Raw genomic sequence first — 22294 nt, 5'->3', positions numbered from 1 at the left:
GACCAGGCTTGCCACCGCCTGAGCATAAGTGATCCGGCTGGACGGGGTGGCAAAGCCCCTGTCAGGGACCACAACATGAAAGGCCTGTGCTTGGGTGATGGGAGGGCAGTACGAGAGTGCATGTCTCACTGAGACTGGAAATGTGTGCTGCCACACAGAAAGAACAGACATGAGACACAACTGCATTCCAGTGACAGAGGGGGAGTAAGACATGTGTGCATGTGCAGTGTGGACTGCAACTGCTCATGGGCATGTGAGCATGACATGGGAGTGACACAGCAATGGAAATAAAAGGTGCACGTGATATGACCAGGCCACACATACATAGTGAGCCCACCTACCCCCCACAGCACCCACAATACCAAATACACACTACAACCAATAGAGTGTGGGACCATACTAACCCCAAGCGTGTGAGTGGGGACACATGAACAACAGTGAACATGAAATGAAAACAATGTGAGAGTGTGCAACAACATATTAACAGGTGGCATTCCATCCACCATCCGAGTCAAACAAAAAATGAAAAACATATCCACACACCATTTCAACCATACCCGGATGTACATTATCTGACACACAACAGAACCCTCCTCCCCAACCCCACTGACACACTGACGCTAAAAACCCAGTGATACTGCACATCTAAAGGAAAATAAAACATCCAGTGCAGCCTCCAGTTGTCTGATAGCCTCACCCCCACATGTCAGGCATATGTGCATCCCTTCACCCGCAAACATCACAGCAACAACATCACACACATGGGCATGCCACAATACACATGACCTGCAATGGAGAGATGCACTGGGTGAAATGTCAACAATCAAAGGTGCAGACCCACAAATGAACTGCATGAAGCATGGAATGTTACCATATAAAACATGTATTCAACAACGCTAAATACAACAACAACTGGGAAGGATGGTCCAAGAGGTCCGGGGAAAGGAGGAAAATGAAATGAACCCCATACCTAAAGAACTACATGCAGGAACAATGGGGAAGGAAAGTCATTGAAGTCTGGGGAAAAAGACAAAAGACATAAATGAAACCTATACCTAAATAACTATATACAAAGGCAGCAGTCAAGTCCTCATCTCCAATCTCTCCCAAACTGTCAACCAGGGCTGTTTCAGACACCACGTCATGCTCACTCAGGCGGACCTCTGTTGTTTCCTTAAGGGCTTGGAGTGGAAAGCATCTGTCATTCAGCGTCCTGCGCCAACCTGCAAGTGGTCTCCAGGATGGCAGCCTGCCTCCTTATGCGACACAGCGCCACCTCAACCCTGGCCACCATCACCAGTGCCTCCCATGCCTGTTGCATCTCTGCCAGCAGCTGCCTCTCATAGTTCCAGAAAAACACAGACAAGATGGCATTTAATGCCCCCACATGGTCCTCCTGCCCCAAAGTTTCAACCTGCCTCCTTGGTGTGGTCTGCCCTGCAACATTCCGCCTCCTTGTAGTTGCCACCTGCTGACGCTGTGCCAAGTGCATGCTCTGTCGGTATGCCCTCTGACTTGATGACAATTGTCAGGGGCGTACGGCACCTGCACTGCTCCGAGGTGCATGTTGTCCCTGCATTGCCTATGCCACTGTTGGTGCCTGGGTAGGCACGGTGACCACCCCAGCCGACATACATGGGACTCCTACCTCGGGCGGGGATGTTAGCTCCACCAGATAGGACGCTGCGGGTGGGACTGGTGGACAGGTGGCCGTGCTGCTATGTGGCATGGAAGACATCCCAGAGTATGACTGGCTCACAGATGTAGAATCCAAGCAGGCGGTTGCAGCAGTGAGCAGCCAATGGAGCCCACCAGGGAACAGAACTGCTGCCATCAAGGCCACGAGGTGTTACAGCTCATTGTGATGATGGGCAAGCATGCCATGAGTAGCCTTCCCATCATCACATATGACTGCAGTCTTCTTCGTTAGACTAGCCAGCAGGGGCAGCACCTGATCCCTGATGACCACATCAGCTGGCAAGGGGATTCTGGTCTGGATGGCGGCATTTCGGAAAGCGCGCACTGATGCATCCGATAGCCCAGGGATAGGACTTTGAACAGGCACCTCCATGGTAGCCTGCATAGCCTCATGCTCCTGGGACAGAGTTGCAGCATACACGCCTACCTTGAGACCCCCACATGACCCCATAGGCTGGACGACAATGGCTACATCCTTCGCCTCCCCCTCAATCAACCTGATGACTCCACGGTGTCTTCCGCCATGGATGCCCCTGTCTGGCATCCCCTTGTCCCACTGCTGCTGAGGAGTCCCCTGCAACCTCCTCAGACTCACCTCCAGCAGCCATGCCCGATGGTCCGGGGTCTACCTCAGCTACGTCCGATGGTCCGGGTGCTACCTCAACCACAGCCCGAAGATGAGCTGTCACGGGGGAGTGGCTGGGGCCTGCACATTTTTCCGGTGGAACAGTCCCCGCCACAGGCACTCACAGTGGACAGGCAGCAACAGATGGCAACGTGGGAGGCAGCACAGGGTAGGAGGAGGCAGGCAAAGTAGCATGGAGGCAGGAGAGTGGGCCTTCTGTGTGTATCTCGAAAGTAAGTCAAAAACAGAGTAAAGGCCCTTCGCATGTAAGTTACGTGACACGCGCTGCACACAGCGCTCCGACACGACTCATGGCATTGATGTGGATTTGCAACACTGGTCATGCGGAACGAAGGAACAAAGACGGACGCGTGTCATTTAAAAGTATTTAGGGGTACCACACAATACGTTCCCTTCAGGTACCGCATAATGTATTTTTGTGTTTCAGAGGGTTGCCTCTCTACATACACGCATATTTTCTTTCCCATTTTGAGGCCTGCTGTGTGTTGTATATGCAATTTTTGTGTTTGGGGGTGCCACTGCCATTGCATACCGCTTTTTATTTTGAAGCTTTCTGGGAATACCGTATGCAATTTGTGAGTCTCTGGGTGCCACTGCGTATCGTGTACTGTATTTCTTTTTTATTTTATGGTACATTTCAGCCTTGCTGGACCACTAATCTATGTCGCACATCACCTAGACAGTTCCTTTCCTCATATTGCCCAGGACAATGACTTGGTGTGCCTTCCATTCATCACTTACACCTGTGACATGAGTGGAAAGGACCCAAGATGGAAATGGGGCAAGAGGGTCGGGGACGTGGTGAGTATGCATCTGCCCCAGCCCCAGAGGGTTGGAAACATGATGTGGAGAAATGTTTCCCAGCCCCAGGAGGACATGGTATTCCCCAATACACTGGTGGCTCCGTACCTAGATGTCAATGTGGTCCCAGCCAGACATGGGCAGCACCAACACCTCGTGGCACTTGGGCCAAGACGGGACACCCTGCACAGCAGGAAGAGACTCAACCTCCAGATTCTTATTGACTATATGACTGATTACCATCGTGACATGTACCTGTACGCCTAGGGCACCTATACACTTGCACAACGTATGATGTATTGGCAGCAGGTCACGGACCAGATCAACGCCTTACGGGTGGAGATGTGCAGTGTTGAACAGGTTCAGAAGTGCTGGAATGATCTCACCCATTGCACCAAGCACAAGCTCAGTGTCAACCTGTCCTCTGCACTGGAAACTGGAGGGGGGCCACCAGAGTCAGAGCTGCTGACACTGCATGAAGAGGCCACGAGCCAATTCATCCTCCTTGAGCAGGTGCAAGGCCTGGGATGCCTGGAGAACTATGAGAACACATATGGCGAGTAGCTGTCATTGTGCAACATATGTTTTGCCTGTCATGCATGATCCACCTTATTTGTGTAGTGGCACATCTGGCTGCAGTTGCATGACATCCTGGGTAATGCATGTTTCCAGACATTCAGATTCATATCAGGATACTCCCCTGGTACATGGGTAACATGAGACACCAACATGTACTGTTGTGTGCTACATTATTTTGGCGTGTCACTCTGCACTGCTAGACAGGTACATACGATTGATGTTAAACTATCACATCATGTCATGCTTAGTTGCATGTTCCATTTATCATCTGCTCCTATGGGGTGCCTTGTCATTGTGCATATCTGAGCTGCCTTGTGGTGTGTGCAGAGTGAAGGTGCATAAGTGCCCACAGAGCACAGCCTAGAGTTGCAGGCATGATGCTGGTGCTTATACAAATGAGTGTAGTAAGGGGTTTCGCCATTCACTATATGTTGAGCAATAGCTGATGGTGGGTGTCATGCAGAGGGTGGCACACTTGCAACATGAAAACCACATTGTCATAGACAGCCCATGTGGTAGGTCATGCACATCATGAATGGCAATGAGTGTGCATGGCTGCATTCCATTTTATGCATGTGCATGGTAGTTGTTCAAACATATTGTTTGAGTGTACTTTGATGCACATGTTCACTTGTGTCTCCTGGCGCATGGCTCAGGAACCCCCTAAACTCAGCCTTTAACATTGATGGCTCAGTTATCCCAGTATCTGCATCCATGAAAACCCTAGGAGTCTACCTTGACTCACCCCTTTCCCTCACCCGCCCAGTCAACACCATCGCTTCAGCGGCAGCTTACTCCCCCAAATGCATCAATGCTGCCAGACCCTTCCTTACCAAAGACAACTGTCTGACCACAGCCCGCGCAGTGGTGGGAGCCAGGTTAGACTACTGCAACGCCCTGTTCTCAGGCACCTCATCTCAGAATCTAAAGAAACTCCAAACTATAGAAAACAATGCCCTTCACGTGGCCCTCAACATTCCACGCACAGAACATATCTCCACTGCCCGCGGAGATGCCCACTCGCTCCCCATCAAAGATAGAATCACCTTCAAGACCCTCGCCATCACCCATAAATGCATCTCCAAGATTGCCCCACCATACTTATTGCATAAAGTCACCATGTCCCAACCTTCGAGGCCCACCAGAACCCCCTACTCTCACAGGCTTGTGAAACCTAAATATAAACGTGAGAAAGAAGGAGGCACAAGCTTCCCACTCATTGCAGCAAAGCTGTGGAACTCCCTCCCACCCGTCCTTCTGGACCTTCTGCAGAACACTCAAAATCTGGTTGTTCAACTAATTTGTTCATGTAACCAAACTGTGACTTTTTAGAGACCTCTTGAACGTTGTCTGCTGCCGGCTCCTCTGCAACTTCATGACCTCTCACCTTCGGGCCACATGTAACTGGTTCCACAGAGCCCTGATGCCTAAGGGTGTGTGTGCAATTTACAAATGAAATAAATAAATAAAAAATAAAAAATGTGCAGGTGAGGATGCACCAGATGCAGTTGAGGAGGAAGAAGAGTTAGTGGTACATCAGAACACCAGTGCAGGATGTGGTTTAGTACGCCATGAGAACCCACTGGTGCTCCAGACCATCCTCAGTCATGCTGCAGACTCTTTAGAGTCAGCTGGCTTTGATGCTAAAACAGATGGGTATACATCAAAGAGGACGAAGGTGAGTGCCCCTATGTGTGGATCAGATGGGGCCCATGAGTCTGCAGAGGTGCAGCTGGTTTCACAAGGCTAGTCAGTGGTGCCCACCCTGTCGGCGGAGGTTACGGTGGTAAAGCCACTCTCCCATGAATTGGCATCAGGTCCTGGGGTTCAGTCCAAGGGAGGGTTGCAGACATGCAGCCAATGACAGGGGGACAACAGCTACAGGCATGGTCCCTTGCATCAAGCCGCCCTGGGCCCTGCACACATGGTGGACATGTGCAGGCTGGGCAGACAGAGTGGGAGCAGCAGATGTTTCATGCCACCATCCAACATGGCAATGTGTTGGACAACATTTCAGCAGGCATGGATAGGATGGCCATGACCCCACCAACGGTCCAGATATAGCAACAGCTGCAGATCATGCAGAACTCATGCCGCTCTCACAGACTATGCATGGAGGGCAACATCAAGGGCCGACAGGCTGATCTGAGGTGTCTGCAGGAGTCCCTGCATGCAGATGCTCAGGCACCCAGAGAGGCCCTGAGGCTTGAGATGCAGGCCCTGAGAACTGCTATCCATGACGAACTCTCAGCCAAAAGGACACTGATCCACAAGGAGATGGATGCCTTCAGGGATACACTGTCTGAGTAACTCAATGCATCACGGGTGGGTGTGCATACAGGCTCTGCAGCCATCCGTGAGGACATGCATGGAGACCTCAACGCCCTTACTGTTCTGGTGCATTCAACCTTGTCGCAGCTGGCCATGGCACTGTGTGGCAGGGATCCAACACCACAACCACCTGCAGATCAACTACAGGATGTGGGTCTCAGCACAGACTAGCCTCCTGGTCCACCATTACCGTGAGGTACATGAGCCCATACAGGGGACTTTTCTTTTGTTGATTTTTTGTCCACTCATGTGGATATTTACATGCACCTTCCTCCTGCCCCCTCCAGGGTGGACTCCCCCCTCCCCAGACTAAGATGGGCATTTTTCTTTTCTTTTGTGCCGGTGTGGTCTTTTATTTTATTTTTTGGCCCCTTGATTCGGCATGGATACTTTTTCCTTGTTTTTCAATACCCCTGGTGGCATGTGTTTCTTGTCTTTTGTTTCCCCTTGAGATGTGCAGTTGCCCTCTCAAAGGCATGATGAATGCAGTTGTGGACATGCAGCCATGCACAGTGGTGTAAACTGCCATGGCTGCCTTGAGGTCGACAGGATGGGATGTGCTGGAAACAATGGGTATGTGGAATCTTGACAGATATGTGCAGTATGCATGATTGTGAACTATGGCTGGTGAAATACAATGTCCCATGTTGTTGCAGTGATCCTGATTCATCCAGTGACTGCACTCCATGGGAGGTCCACCCTGCACCCTTTCACATGTCTAGTCCTCATGCCATCTGCCAGGCAGAAGCCCTACTTTCACATATTTGGAAGTACAGTTCCCGATGGAGGTGATGAGGGAGTCACATCACGCCAGCTCTGTCATCAGGTAAGCATGTGCACTGTTTCTCATGTTGTGTCCGCATTATTGGTGACCATGGTCTTTGCAGGCATGACACATTTCTGCTAGCTGGGGGTGCAATCATTGAGTCACAGTAAATGTCTGTCCAGATGTGTGTCTGTCCACATGCATGGGTGTGTATGTGCAGTTACACTTCTACAGGGGTGCATTGTTTTGGTTGATGCACTTTCACAATTGATGAAATGAATGGAAGTGATTGGGCAGCACTTGTCACACTTTAGCCATTGGCATTATTTCCAACATTCTTGATGTTTGTACTAATTGACAGCATGCAGTCTCTGCATCTGCACTCTATGTATTTTGGATCTTCACTCCACCTGTCCCCATGTATCCTGCAGGTGTACTCAATGTACACACTACTCTTTGACCTGCGCCACTTCCCAATGCACTCCCATGTCCACTTACATGACCTGCCACTGTTCCACATGCACCACACACGTCCATTGTCAGGTCTGCTCATCCTCCACTGCATCACTTCATGACGTAGCCTCTGGTGGCACAATTCTGGCCATTTGTGTACATTGAACCCACAGGGCAGGTTTGTCACGCTTGCTGCATGTAGGGTTATACAGATATGTGCATGTGTTCCCCTGGCAGATTGCTTCTGTGTTACCCAATGCGGTCACTTTCTGTACATTGTTTGTTTCTGTTGGTTATCTACCCTGGGGTGTGCTTCATAATTTTTGGTTAGCATTCCTTGTTTGTCTCTTCAGGCACTGTCAGTGAGTGCACATTTTGGGTGCACATTGTGGGCCCATGCATGTGTAACATCGTCCACTCTCCACAGCTTGTCATCTCTTCTCCACGTGTGAGTTGGGAGTGTATTCTGGAATCCACGCACACTTACTGGGACAGTCTCACTCAATATCTGTGGTCTGTTGGGGGGTGAGTGAACAGCTGCATGCTGTCCTGAGTTCCATTTACACTGGTGTCCAACAGGGGTGAATGTCGGTTGGTGTAGGTTATGGGTATGTGGTTGTAGACACTTCTTTGTGAGGATGTAGCTGGCATAGGTATTTTTCTGCTTTGCATGCCATGGTGGGTGTTGCTGGTGGTTTGTCTGATCTAGAGCTGCTGATTGACCTTTCACATGTGCCCACTTTTTGCCAGTCTGCCCTTCTCCACCACCCACTTTTGTCCTTCATGACCCACGACATGTGGTACTTTTCCATCTGTTTTCCTTCCAGGCTCTCTGATCAGTCTGCTTCTGGCAAAGGTGTTCATGTCTCTATCTTCCTCACTTGGACAAATTATCTCTGTTCTCACCCACTGTGATGTCATACATATCCATCCTCATCTTCTGTCCAGCCAGTCTCCTGCTTGCACTGCTTATTAGCTATCTCTCTCTCTCTCTCTCTCTCTCTCTCTCTCTCTCTCTCTCTCTCTCACTCCACTCCACTGCTAGGCAATCATCACTCTGTGTCCTGTCTCCCTCTTGCACTCTGTCCTCCTTCGACACTGGGTGGTCCATGCCTAATTTGTTGTTCCATACATGAGTGGTCATGGATGTCCAGTATCTTTATGTTGTTGCAATGCATTGTTTTTCAATTTGAAAATGTATTTCCAGGTGTGATGCAGTGGATGCAAGCCAGGTAGGTACCCAGTGCAGGTAAGTAAAGGGCACTCGGGCTGTCACTTGTGCTGTGGTTTGTGGAAGGGAGTCTGGCACTGTGTACGGTACTTTTTCTATTACTTGCATTGAGGTGAACGGGTTCAGCTTCATGGGTGCATGTGACCCATGGTGATGGTAGGCTGGTGTGTCTATGCATGCTGTTTTCTCAAGACAATGAGGTGGAACTAGTGCAGGCTCATAGTTGTGAGGGAGGATGTCACAGGACACATGGTTATGGTTGGGATGGTGAGTGTTTCCTTGCAATTTTCACATGTGTCTTGACTGCCACGTGGCATACAATAATGTTTGTTTCAAGAGTCATGTCTATCCACACAGGCAGTCCAATCTAGGTCCTTCTTCCCCTGTCCCCAGACAAGTCCACACACATTACAGCATTCCTGGCCATTTGTGGGATGCCTTGTTATCCACAGACACCAGGCACACACCATTGGCCAGGGGTTGTTGTTTTCCATGGTGAACATGTACCGTGCAGAGTACACCAGCAGATTTTATGATGCCTGCTGACAACTGCTGAGTGAATCTCAGTGCTCCCTTCAGTTCAAAGCACATTTTCTAGAATGAATTCCTGTCCTGATGGAGTCTGTCTTCCCTTCCACTTCCCTGTTGCCTGCTCCATTTTGTGTGTCAGTGTCCTTGGCCTCTGCTTGTGTGTTTCAGGCCAGTTTCCTTGGTGCCCTGCCTTCCAGTATGACAGCTGCCTCGATGAAGTGCTGTCTTCTTCCAGATCCTGTCTTCTGTGCAATTGGTCATATTTTCTATCACATCTTCTTGGACTTTACATCATCGGCTCCGTGTCAGTGTTCACTGCACTGTTCCAGTCCCATGTTAATGAGGGGATGCCATATAGTGGCACTGGCAGTATTTCCAGAGTGATCCTAGGTTTCCATCCTCATAGTGGTCTCTTTTTGGGGATACTTTCAGTGTCATACTCACTGTGGCCAGATGCTTGTGCTCAGAATAACCCACCAGCATGACAATGGGTAAGAGTTACATGGTCCTTCACTACATGTCACTAAGGAGGTAAGGCAGTGTAGGTGCTGTGGGTGGGTATGATGGCACTGTGTGGTTCGTTCATGTTGCATTGGCATCAGAAGGGAGGGCTGCATGGGTACCGGGACACATGGTGATGGGTGGCTTGTGAATTGCTGTTTGCATTTGTTGCATATCACTCAGGGGGGCACATGTTGCTGTATCTTTGGGTGCGTGGATGTGTTGCCAGCCCTCACATTGTTTTGTATTTCTCCACAGAGGCATTCTGCAGGGAATGATGGTTGCTGCGATTGAAGCTGAAGTTGCCGGTGTGTGGTGCGTGTACAGGACACAGCATCATGGTTTGGTGCTTTCCAGGCTGACTGAGGGTTCAATCATGGATTGCACAGTCCAGCCGGTGCAGGCACACAAGGGATACAGTGAGATGTGCATATTTCTTGCAGTGTTTCTGGGTCGACATGAAAGCTTTGATGTGACTGTGTATTGTGAACATAGTTTTGGTCATAGAATGGGTTGCCACTCAACCTGTTTATTGTTGTGGAACACGCATTCTGGGTCCTGGTCTGTCCTCACAGTTGTTTGCACCTATTTTGTACTATGCCTTCCTACTTGTGGTCTCATGTGTGTGTTTTGGTCTCAACATGCATAACAGCTGTTGTTGTCCATGTGACTGTGGTCAGGGACTTTGTTGATTGTGCTGTGTGCTTTTGGGTGTACTACATGGACACTGTTGGTTCAAGTTGCTATGACTGTATTGGTGATTTGTGCACATCCATATGATATGAAATTATATATTTTATTTATGTCGCGCTCATACACGGGTGTTTAAGAGCGCAACCAGGAAAAGGGAAGGAAACAGTGGAGAGAACAAACACAACAAATACACATTAGGGGCATGAATCACAGAGCATTTCCCTATGGGATTGCACCATTTTTTGACGCTTCTGTGAATCAGGCCCTTGAGCTGTATCAACCACTTTTTCTCACTTACAAAGTGACTCATACTCAGTGGTAATTTTATTATGGGGTGCAACGTCTCCCTATTCACAGTATGTATGTAACATGTGGAATCTTGTGCCACTGCTTTCACGCTCACATCAACATGGACATGTTTGAGCCTGTAGTACACGTAGTCCCACAGGTGTACAATATACTGAGTGGCTGATTGGAATTAGTGAACATGTTGCTTTTGATGTCCATGAATGAATAGTTGCTAAGAATTCAATGTTGCCAAGTTGATGCATTTTTCTGTTCCAACTTGTTTATGTATTTTTCACATGTGTACATTTATTCTGCCTCCAGAATCATTTTACTCCCAGCTTTGCAAAGTGGGAGTGGTGTACTCCCACTTACAAATCTTATCTGGGGTACTGTTTGTGCATTTTGTTTTATGTCTAATGGACGCACACAATTTTGCCCTCCCAGAGGCACATTCTCAGAGTGTTGATGTGGGCATGGAGGATAGGCCCCAATATATCATTGATTGGCTCCTGGGATGTGGCTTCAATGTGTGCTCCACAGGTGCTTGTTTTCATGTGAGGTATGATTGCACTAGCTGGGTACATGCAGCCTCTCCATACAGCAAGACCACAACACAGTGGTCAAGGGAGTGGAACCGTGACTTCAGCACTCCAAATGTGCACTCCACTATGGCCTGAGTGGCTGTATTGTATCTCACCTCAGCTGGTATTGTGGGATTCCGGATTGGTGTCAAAATGAATGGTGACCACGGGTAGCCACTGCCCCCTGTAAATGTGTACATGGTTGTCATTGTCATTTATTTTCAGGGTCTATTGTTCAGTGTGTCACATGCATGCATGTGGGTGACCGTTTATACTCACCAATGAGCCATGCATTGCCATGTTTTCCAGATGCCAAGGCCCGGCGCCGTGGTGACTGGTGGAAGTTGTAGCTATCCTGTGTGCTGTCCGGGAAATTGGCATACACTTCAATGATGATTCCTTTGGTGTCACACACTACCTGCATATTAACGGAGTGCCAGTGCTTACGATTCCAGTAGTTGTGCTCTGTCATTCAGGGTGGCCATAGTGCAACATGTGTTCAGTCAATTTCACCTAGTACATGGGGAATGTATGCTACTGCATACAATCCCTGGATCACTCTCTGCCTTATGCCACTATATCATATATATGTGCCTGCACACACATGCACGTGCTGTTATGCATGACAATACCTGGCGTAGACAGCGGGATTGGGTGGCCAGCGATATCCCACCAACTATTGCAGTGGTTAGCTGGAAAGGCCCAGTTGCAATGAAATGGAGTGCAGTCAGCACTTTTTCTAAAGGAGTAAGGGCCTGGGAGTAGATGGTGGTTGATGCTAAGCCATCTTCCCACTCCCTGATGAGGTATAGGATTGTATGAGGGGAACCTTTTGCCTGGAATATACCTAGTCATACGGCATCACACAACAGCGTGGTGCATGGTGAGAAGGTCCGGGCCCTGGGCATCCCCTTCTTCTGCGGTGTCCGTGCACGATGGCTCCTACTATTGCTGACTTCGTCAAGGCTGTAGACGTTGCTTTGGTGTGCATTGTGTGCTTTATTCGCATTGGTTCTTATGCGTGTTCAGGTTTATGGCTGCTATCATGTGGCGGATAGATCTCAGGGTTTGCGTGTATTTTTTCTCAACGTGACATTCTGCGTTGAAATCCATGACAGTTATATGCGCTGGAATTGGCATGCGATTGCTTAGCCGTGGACCGTCCCTCAACACTCCCACATTGTCATGTGTTCTTCCTCATTCTGCATGTTCCGCCCCCTATTTGGCTCACTGCGTAGGCCCGGCCAACGCTCTGCTTGGAGTCTCACGCAAGGCGCTCGATAACTCGCATCCGTAACAGTCTGCCGCAAACTCCATGCAAGTCCCGGAAAAGTCACGCACAGTCGATTCCATTATAAAGTGCTTTTGCCAAAGTGTTCTAAAGCAATATTGCAGAACAATAAATAAAATGATGAAATAAGTAATTAACATACATCAGGTCTCGAGAGGGAAGAAAGCAGGGTACTCCTAATGATGCTGCATGTTTTTGGGATGGTTTGACCAGACAAGTCAGCCATGATTTGCCCTCACAGGGCATAGTGATTCTAGCAATGGCCCATGGAATGACCACTGAGAAAAGTCAAACCACTGCAGTCCCAGAACTCCTTGGGCCGCGGGGAAGCCAACAGCAGCCCTTGCTCCCTGTGCACGTGAATAGAAGTACTGACATTCAGCTGGAAGGTTGAGTCAATGCAGTGACATCCTGCTGACACCCAGCCACGCAAAGAAGCCGATCCGCCCCCCGTGCGCATGCAATTTCCAGAGCGTGAGAGCAAGAAAAGAGACATTCAGCCCTCCAAGGTAGCAACTGCGCTCAGTGCCAAGTTCAAGGTCTAGGAACACCCAGATTCAAGAGCAGCCAAGATGATTCTGCTTCCCGGGCACCAGTGGCACCCCCAGACATTTTTCATAGGGGTGGCCTGATGAGGCCACAGGAAATCTTGGGGTGGCACACAGCGGTGGATCCATCCCCAATTTTTTGGCGGGGCTGGATGGCAGTTTTGAAAACTATTAGTAAGACGGGACATTAAACCTATTGCGCTACTGAACCCCCATCGTCCTAATGCCTCCTCTCCAGTAGATATCACGCCTTCCTTTGGCCCATCAGATCCATCTTTCACCCCAACTCACCAGAGGTGCAGCCATTACTCTATAATAAGTGGGGCCTGGAGCTAATGTAGTAGGGCCCACATTAAGAAGAGCCTGCGGAAGGAAGGGAACTTGTTCTGCCCCCAGCCAAAGGCATAGGAGTGAGAGAGAGTAGTGAGGGCGGGCGAACCAATCAAGGTGGGGTGACCCCTTGAGAAAAGGTTTCAAATAATGGGTTAAAATTGTGCATTTTACAGTACACTTTGAGATAAATTAGGTAAAAAGCTACACAGTTTACAATCGGTTTTGTAGGGTAAGACATAAAACGTACGTTTGATGCCAAGCCACCAACAATACACAGGAGCAATTTCAAACACATGTTCATAATGCCTCTGCCCACTATATGCCAGTACTCTGCAAGTGTAAAAAAGCATGGTCATATTGGTGCACCTATATATGCCACTATTCCCACATAGGAAAATACGCATGTTTGCTTTGCCCATAATTCCAGTAACTATACTATAACAAAGCATGTTTATGCTGGCTCACCCAATCCATGCCAGTATCCCCATGGAAGAACATACTCCTGTTGGCTTTGCCTTGATGCCAGTGAAAAAAAAGCCATGCCACAGTAAGAACATATTCCCTTGCTGGCTACACAGATCCCCCACTCCACATATAAGAACACTCATCTTGTTGTATTTGCTCCCTAACGGCAGTAAAAAATGTCACGCCACAGGAACGAAACATAGCCTTGCAGGCAGCACGAATTCCCCCACCCCAAAGTAAGAATACTTATGTTGCCTTTGGGCTTAACACCAGTAATAAACTGAAATGCCACAGAAAGAAAACATGCTCTTGCTGGCTAGCTGGTAAGATAGCTCAGCGTGCGTGCTGAGCGCATGCTTTTGTAAACCGAGTGTGATTCGCAGGTTCAAATTCTGGCAAGGCCAACTCTGCCTTTCACACTTCAAAGTGACCTCCGTGATCTCTACCCTACTCTATGGACCTTGTTCTTTTATGTTGCTTTTGCACCTTGTTACCTCTCTGTTACTCTGTACTGTACTGTTTTCCCTGCTCACCAAGTTGCACCACCGCAGTGATACTTACGGGTTTGGGCGATGTCAATAAATGTAATAAATAAATAAAACTCATTAAATGAGTGCAAACTCCGGCTGGGTAATACATTTGATGTAAATATGTTCTCTGTACACCGCTTTGGAGAAAGCGCTATATAAATAGCATATCATCACACAAATACGACATATAAGAACACTTATGTTGCACGCATCAAGTTAAATTCCCCCATGTAAGAATATGTATGTTGCCTTTGAACTTAAACATCAGTAAAATAAAGACCCAAGTCAAAATAAGGAAACATCTGCTCCCAATGTAAGAACACTCGTCATGTTGCCTTTGACCTTAATGCGAGTACAACATTCCATGCCACAGTAAGACACAGCCAGGCCAGCCCCACTGTAGTATACAAAGAGCCAGGTCTGATCCATGCAAAGGCAAGAATGTTTCCCCGGCCAGAAGGAGGAATTAGAGAGCTGACATGGCTTAGCCCCAGAGAAAGGAGAGGAAGATGAGAATGAAAAGAGGAGGTGATCCCTGCATGCTTTCAAAGCAATGAGTAGACAACTTGGGCAAGGGTGAATTTGGGGCACTGTCCAAAGAGCTTTCTAGTCTATGAGGCAAAGGGCAGGCATACACTGGCCCATATGGCAACAGGGCATTACATGTAAGTCCAGCCTAACATGCTAGTATGGGACACTTTTTTTGGTCAAAGCGACACATTTTTTAGGCCAAGTGGGTCAGTTTGATGGGTTACTGTAGCTTGCGGCTGATAGTTTTGACCAATGCTACAGAGTAAAAAATGCGTTTTAAAAAATCACTACCTGTAACTAATATTACCGAACACTACCCAATGTGTTGTGCCGTAACTGGCTGCCATGAAAAGTATTGAAAAATCTGTCAAAGAAAGGAACAAATTGCAATGTGCAAAGGTGGGCCACTTTTTCTTTGGTGCCTGGGGTTAATTTCATGTTGAGCCCGAACCTGGCAAAGAGGAGTGGGAGGATATATAAAGGGGGAAACTGAATAAGTGGCGACCTTTCTTAAGGTAATACCAAGTGAAGCACAAGGAGAAGGGATGGCTGCTGCCTAAAGGGGGCTGATGTTGTGGGGTAGAGATCAGAGCCCCATAGAGAGCCAGCGTGTGGGAGGCTTCGTAGAGGATGCGCACCAGACCTGCTCAACACTCCAAGAGCAAGGAAAGAGGGGATACGAAATTAAGCGGGCCTTGTGACATTAATATGAAAAGGATACAAAATCACTTGTACGTTAACTCCATTTAAATGTAGAGTGCTGTCTCAGTTATTGGAGGGTGGACAGAGGGTGATCAGACAGTGGTGTGCAGCATAGCACAATGATGCGTGTAAATACAAAGACACACGTAATCACAGACTCTTTACAGGCCTGCATGAAACCATATCTACAAATGATTAACTTAGCCTTGCACATGGGTGCACATCATGTACCATGCCACTCGAATTTGGAGCCTTTCTTATCCTGGTTATTAATAACCTATGAGTGGAGTTTAGCATGCATTTTTGAAGGTAATGCCTCCCTAAGCATATGTTCTGGGTCTCCTAAACATCAAAGTTTGCACATCCAAGCTGCGTGTTTTTGCGTTCTTCTTGCACTTACTGAAGCCTCCAAGACTGTTCACACCCAGTGCTTCACTTCAGACAGCAGCGACACTCGTCCTTGGGATCTACTGGACTTTGACTCTCTCCAACCTTCAGTGCTACAAGCAATAGTAGGACACTTTTTCTTTGCACTACCCTACACTTTTGTGGGCCGCGGCAACAAAAAAATACTTCTTTTTTTCACACTGAACTGGGCATGTTATTGTTGTCCATGCACAGTTCAGTGCGAAAAAAATAAGTATATATTTTTTTGCTTTTTCGTGGGGTGGCCAATGGGGGGGCCAGCATTTTTATAAGGGTGGCCATGGCCCCCCTGGCCACCCCTTGGGGCGCCCCTGCCGGGCACGCGCTGTGTGGTTAAGTAACTCAAAACATGAAGGCCCCTGGGTGGAGCCAAGCCCATGCCACATCAGAGGTCGAGCAACCTGTGAGTTGACCAACATTTATGAAAGTGTGTGGCGGTTATTTCTGGCTCCCTGTGGTCATTCTGTTCCCGCTTGTCTATGTGTCATCAACTTCCCAATAGAGTTGCCTTCTTCCAAAAGGTTTGGAGGTTCCGATAGAGGCGTATATACATATTTGCAAAGTTATGAACGTACGCTGTTATGATATGATGTAATATTTGTAACGCGCTTAATACCCAGAGGTTTCTAAGCGCGGACCGGGGATCGAACGTGTGTTGCTCCGTGTCATCAAGGCGAGCACGTTGCGCCCGAGCTATCCTCCTGAGTTGCATGATTGAAAATACAGTGCAGTTTACTAAGCAGTTTGAACCTTTGCTTTTTTCAGAGTGCTAATATCATTAATGTTATTTGTGTATATTTGCATATATTAAGAGCGTGCTGGGTTTTGCCAATGGAGTTAAGATCCTGTCCCTATGGAATTCTCCTTTATTATCACTCTCTGACCCCAGATCACATGGTTGAGGGCACAGGGTGATGAACCAGTCCGCCATTTTGGATTTCATTGCCTCTTCGCCCCAGTGCTGTTTGGGTGAAGATGGGAGTTCCCTGCTGTCCAGCTTGGACTGGCTCTGTGCCTGCTTGCACTAGCTCTGTGCCTGCTTGCACTAGGGTGTGCATGGGACAGGTGTTTTCACTTCCCTAGAGTGGGGCATTTTGCCACAGTGCGTACCTTGAAATCTCATAAATGGCAGCTGTGAACCGTAACCTAATTATTGTGGATGCACGGGTGTGGGGTCCAAGCACCTGTGGTTTTTGAGGTCAACATCGATCCTACTATTTTAAGAATCTCCACCCACTACTTCTGAAGCTGGTCTTTCAAGTAGAGTTTCACATGAATTCCCTGGGTATTTTCCTCCCCCATTCTCCATCTATGCATAGCAAGTGGGGGAGATAAAGGGGAGCACCAGTGAAGATGGGAATAACCACCTGTCTGTGGGGTCACCCCAACATGTACAGTATGTCCACATATATATCAAGACAGATTGACGGCCTGTAGAGCCACCAGCAGCCGAAAGCCGGCATGCAGTGTTTCTATCGAAAATGTTATAGTGAAACACACATATAACGAGCGAGTACTTGATCCATGTAAAAGGCAAGATGCATTCTGAAGACAGGTGCATGACATGATATGATTTGTGTAGCGCCTATACACATGTGTTGCAAAGCGCTTCTGTTTCAAAGTGCATGGCTGGAGGATGCCCGAATACCAGGGAAATTAGATCAAGTCAAACACCATATTTCTGCAAAGCATGTAAAAGGCAATCCTGGCTGTGTTTGAACAAGCTAAGACACTTGTGTAGACATGCATTACCATCCTGAGAGCGGTGGTGGGGGGGTGGGGGGGCACCTGTCTCCCGCAAGCTGATTTCATGTGCTCGCTGACCTAGATGCGGCGTGAAGAAGACAGTTTATTGCCTGGGGTGGCAGGGAGGTGTCGGGGAGGATAGAAATGGCAATACATCACCATCCTGCGCAAAGAGGTTTCCTGTCTACTAGTCTTGTACACCGCTGCAACGCTCTGTCCTGTAATCAGAGGGCGCTGGAGGGGCGCCTAGAAGCGCAGTCAGATTCCAAATGCCAACACCGGTAGATGGGTAACTTCCCAACACCACGTCTCTCATTGTGACTTCAACGTTGTCAAAGATAATTAACACCTAATCATTTTGGAGTGTTTAAGTGAATATAAAAATGTGGCAGTGATCTTTGAACATCTTTGAGAAATGCCTACCTTTGGCACAGACATTCATCGTTGGCGTCGCTGTTGGAATTAGTGAGTAAAATAGAGGATATCTAGCTATTAATGGTTTGCTTGATTCAGGGACAGGTTTGGGGTGTTTGAGATTCAGTGTTAGCAAATGCCTCATTTTTGAGGCCACTATGGGCCTGCATAGCCCACGCGCCGCTGCGTGCAGATGCTTGTTTGTATGCTCTGCGTCTTCATGGCATTGTTTGCGCAAATTAACCGTATATGCAAGTCGCGGCCAGAACGCCCCCGACATGCCCCCATGCAGAGCAAAAAGAGCCAGAAACAGCTACCTTAGCATGCTTCCCGGGGACAAATACATGCACCCTTAAAACAGTGTGTGGGATCCCCCACAAGCAGGTCTACATCTCAAGGACACTGTGCGGGGTCCCCGTAACTGTTACCAGCACCACGTGCGAATGCCCGTAATCTGTTCCTGCACACGCGCACCCTTAAGTTTAATCGGAACCCTAGCTGCATACATGCACCCCTAAATTCGACACCTGATCTTACCTCTGCGTGGTGAATCCTTTGCGCAAGTGTCTGTACATCTGCCTTCGTGCGGTGGATCGAATGAGGGCTTGCATGTCCATTTCCCTGCCGAGAGATTGCGTGATCGGATCGCTTAATAAGTATCACTCCGTGCAATAGTGGGCGTGTGATGGACTGCCTGCGGGCCGTCCCTCGTAATGCCCACATTTTCCCTTGTTCTTCCTCATTTTACGAGTTCCTCCCCATTGCCTGCCCTCTGTGCAAGCCATGGCCACGCTCTGCGTGGAGTCTCACGCAAGGCACTCGGCCATTTGCAGAGACGTGACAAGTCTGCGCGAAGTCCCTGCAAAACACGAAAAAGTCCTGCGCATTCCAAGAATCGACAAACTGGATTTTACGTGCGGGTTTGTGCACAAAGTGCCTTTTACTGCACTTGAAATTCCGTGAGTCAGGCCCTAAGCCTGTTAGGCCTTTATAAAAAAATATTCATTTCCAGTGTGAACTCCATTTTAAGTATTAGGACCTGATTGATGGAATTATCTGCAAGGAAAATCAGGACTTTGCATGCCATTCTGCGCGCATTGCCCCGTTTGTCGATTCATGAAATCGACGGCAGAGGACTTTCTTAGGACTTGCATGGACTTCGCACAGGTCGGGCGCCTTGTGCAAGACTCTTTACAGAGTGTGGGTTGGGCCTACGCAGATTCCAAAATATGAGGCGGAACTTGCAAAATGAGGAAGAACAAGGGAAAATGAGGGCATGCCGAGAAATGACCTGCCGCGAAGAGATCGCACGCCCACAACTGTGCAGACAAATCATATTCACGGAACTGACCATGCAACCTCACGTCAGGGAAATGACCAGGCAAAGCTCCCGATCTAACCGCCACCCGAAGGCAGGTGTACAGACACCTGCGCATAGGAATTACAGTGCTGAGGTAAGATCGCATGTTGGATTTAGGGGTGAGTGCACACAGTTGGGGTTCCGATTGAACTTAGGGGTGTGCGTAAGCAGTGTAGCGGTTTGCAGGCACGGTTTATGAGGGTTTGCACACAGATTGACCATGAAATTACTCGAGTTACGGAACATGGTGCGCATGTTGTCGGGGTGCTGTAAACAGTTATGGGGGACCCTATGCAGCGTCGCCGGGATGTTGGCTTGGTTGTGGGGGTCCCCATTCAGAATTACTGGGGTACTTTAGTTTGCACCCGAGGACAGCACATAGCAAGGTATTAGTGGCTAAATTTGCTTTGCAGGGGGGGCGTATCGAGGGGCGTTCCGGCTGTGACTTGCGCATGGGGTTACTCAGCGGGAAGGATTCATGAATATGCGGATCGCAAAAAGGTGCCTAATGCGCAAGCAGGCACGCAAAGTCCTTCTTGCCACACAGCCTTTGTGGGGTCTAGACGCACTTCTCTATGCATCAGGCCCTAAATGTGAGCACTTAGGACCATGGCTTTGGAATTGGCGTGGGTGATTTCCGATCAGAGAGGGTCTCAAACCTCTATAGACCCCACAGAGAGCTGCTGTATGTGGCTCCCTGTGGCTTGTAATTCGCCCACTCTGATTGAATACATGAGACTCCTCCTAGAGTGCACATGGTGCAGTAATGGAATTACTGTTGCATTCATCGCCCTACCAGACTGCGGGTTTGGCCTTGAAGTGGATTTACCGCCAGCATGAAGCTCCACTTTATTTCCAAAAATCAGTGGATTTACCACATCAGAATTACCGCTTGAAGTAATTCCACCAAAATCCCCATGGAGTGCTATGGAAATTGGGACTAACACCACCATATCACCACTCGGAATCCTATGGTAAATCCACGGGACCAAGTGGTGGTAACGGCAACAGATTGTGGCAGTAACTGCCAAATTACTGCCATACTCGGAATGAGGCAAGAAGTCTTTCTCTGCCATCTTGCAGTAATTCCACCCCTTGCCTAGGTCTCAGGCACTTATTAAGCTGGCTGCCTCCTCTTCTAACCTGAATCTTTGTAGGTGGGAATTACTGACTTCACGTCGACATTCATGTATCACTGCAAGTTATGATGAGGTTGGTGTGTGGAAGTCCTTTCTCTATGTTGATTGCTACTGTCATGCATCAGTAAACACTAGCTAACTTGCAGAACAGTTCTAACTTTTAGAATAAGCATGGGGATGTAAGGAGGAGGTAGGGTGAGCTCATGCAAGGGTGAGCTTAGGTGGGTAAGGCATAGAGGGTAGAGGTAGGGTGGTTTAGAGGAAGGGTGAGTTGTAAGGGTGGGTGGGGTAGTTGGGGGCTAGAATGGGTGGGTGGTCACAGTTGTGAGCTAGGAAGGGTGGGAGTATGATTTCAGCCGGGGGCGGGTGCATGGCACGGGGCACATTTTTCGTGCCACATGTTGTATGCATACGCCTTTGGTAAAGGCTTAACAAACCAAGGCAAGCTATTTAAGCCGGAACATGTGTGAATTCTTTGCAATTGAGTTTTGTACACATTTTAGCTGCAACACCCAGACACACAAACCTATGTGAATGGTGTGCTGTTAGATGGAATACAGAGGTATGTGGCTTGCATTCTTCTTTAGAAAGGAGCTGCCATGTCTAACAATGGCATCTTTTTGTGCCGAGTTCCTCTGTGCAAGCCATGTATTATTTAAACATTTATCTGCAGATCTGCACAGCAAAACACTCAGCATGTCTTCATCTATTTACTTTTCAAAATACTCCATCAACGGTATATAGCTCAAGATTTACATTGGCTGCTTTTTAATGAGGATAACATTGTGCTCCATTTTTATTAGCAGAAACCTACTGCCATTAATACTGCATGGGAAATCCACCTATTTTCAAAGGTCAAGTGCAGGATTTACCTGCAGCATTTTAAAGAACGCGAATCCTCCGCTTTACCTCCAAGTTCTTTGAAGTTAGTGTCACATCGTTCCCTTCCTGGCATTTATGGATTATGGAGGAGATGGACGCCCGCCATTAGCGTTCCGTTACGTCATTTAGGACCGTGACCGTCATTTCGTCTGTCTAATCAAAATCATTTTGTTCCACGGGTGCAGCGGGTTACAAGCCATTGCCTTCCTTCCAGGTTAAGATGCAAGTCCTGTTACTCTCCCGCTTGTTCTCTGCTCCCCCTGTCTCTGTCCTCCCGCTCATGGTTACCTTGGTAATGAGCGATTTAGCCTTTTCCTGCTCTTTTCTCTCTCTGGCTGATGCTCGCAGTTTGGTCTCTGCCCCGGATTCTCTCCAGTCGCTCTGGTGCTACTCCTCTCTTCTCAGTTACATTAATACCCGCATACTGGTTAGGACAAGGAACAGCTGAAATAAACTCCAGGGAAAGACCACCTAAACATCACCTCTGGTTTATTTTCCAGCCACCAGGCTTTTTCCCCAGCCCAGTTGTCTAGAGCTGGGCCTCTTGTCTGGGCTGTACTCTAGAAAGGCATAGTGGCTTCTCGTCCGGAATCCACTCCACTTTCGTCTGAAGGAGATTCAGGTGAGGAACAGGAGGGAATCGCTGTCAGTTTGCAATGCCAAAGGACCATGGCAACCATGGAACAAGTGCAGGAAAGGCATGCTGCAGTTCAAGGACTTACACTCCAGGTGCAGAATCTCAAGATGGAGAATACTGTTTTACGACAGCTGGTAACTGCCAGAGACCACCATTCAACAGACCTTCCTAAAATGGGTCTGGCATCAAGA

General features: G+C 48.4%; 1 protein-coding gene across 2 annotated transcripts in view; it reads left to right on the top strand.

Annotated features, from left to right (window-relative positions):
* The window catches only part of LOC138580098 (ephrin type-B receptor 5-like), a 761617-nt gene that overhangs the window by 128855 nt on the left and 610468 nt on the right, over positions 1 to 22294 (top strand). The window contains exon 1 of one of the 2 annotated variants that reach the window (XM_069650379.1): positions 6733 to 6881. The exons of the other annotated variant lie outside the window; for it this stretch is intronic. Within the exon in view, the coding sequence (XP_069506480.1) occupies positions 6783 to 6881 (99 nt within the window). The 5' untranslated portion in view covers positions 6733 to 6782. Of the gene's footprint in view, positions 1 to 6732; positions 6882 to 22294 lie in introns of those variants that run through there. 2 annotated transcript variants of the gene reach the window in all.

Source organism: Ambystoma mexicanum, chromosome 3p, assembly GCF_040938575.1.
Source record: "Ambystoma mexicanum isolate Mex_15411 chromosome 3p, UKY_AmexF1_1, whole genome shotgun sequence".
NCBI classification, from domain to species: Eukaryota; Metazoa; Chordata; class Amphibia; order Caudata; family Ambystomatidae; genus Ambystoma; species Ambystoma mexicanum.
This window is presented reverse-complemented; position numbering and strand designations above follow the sequence as displayed.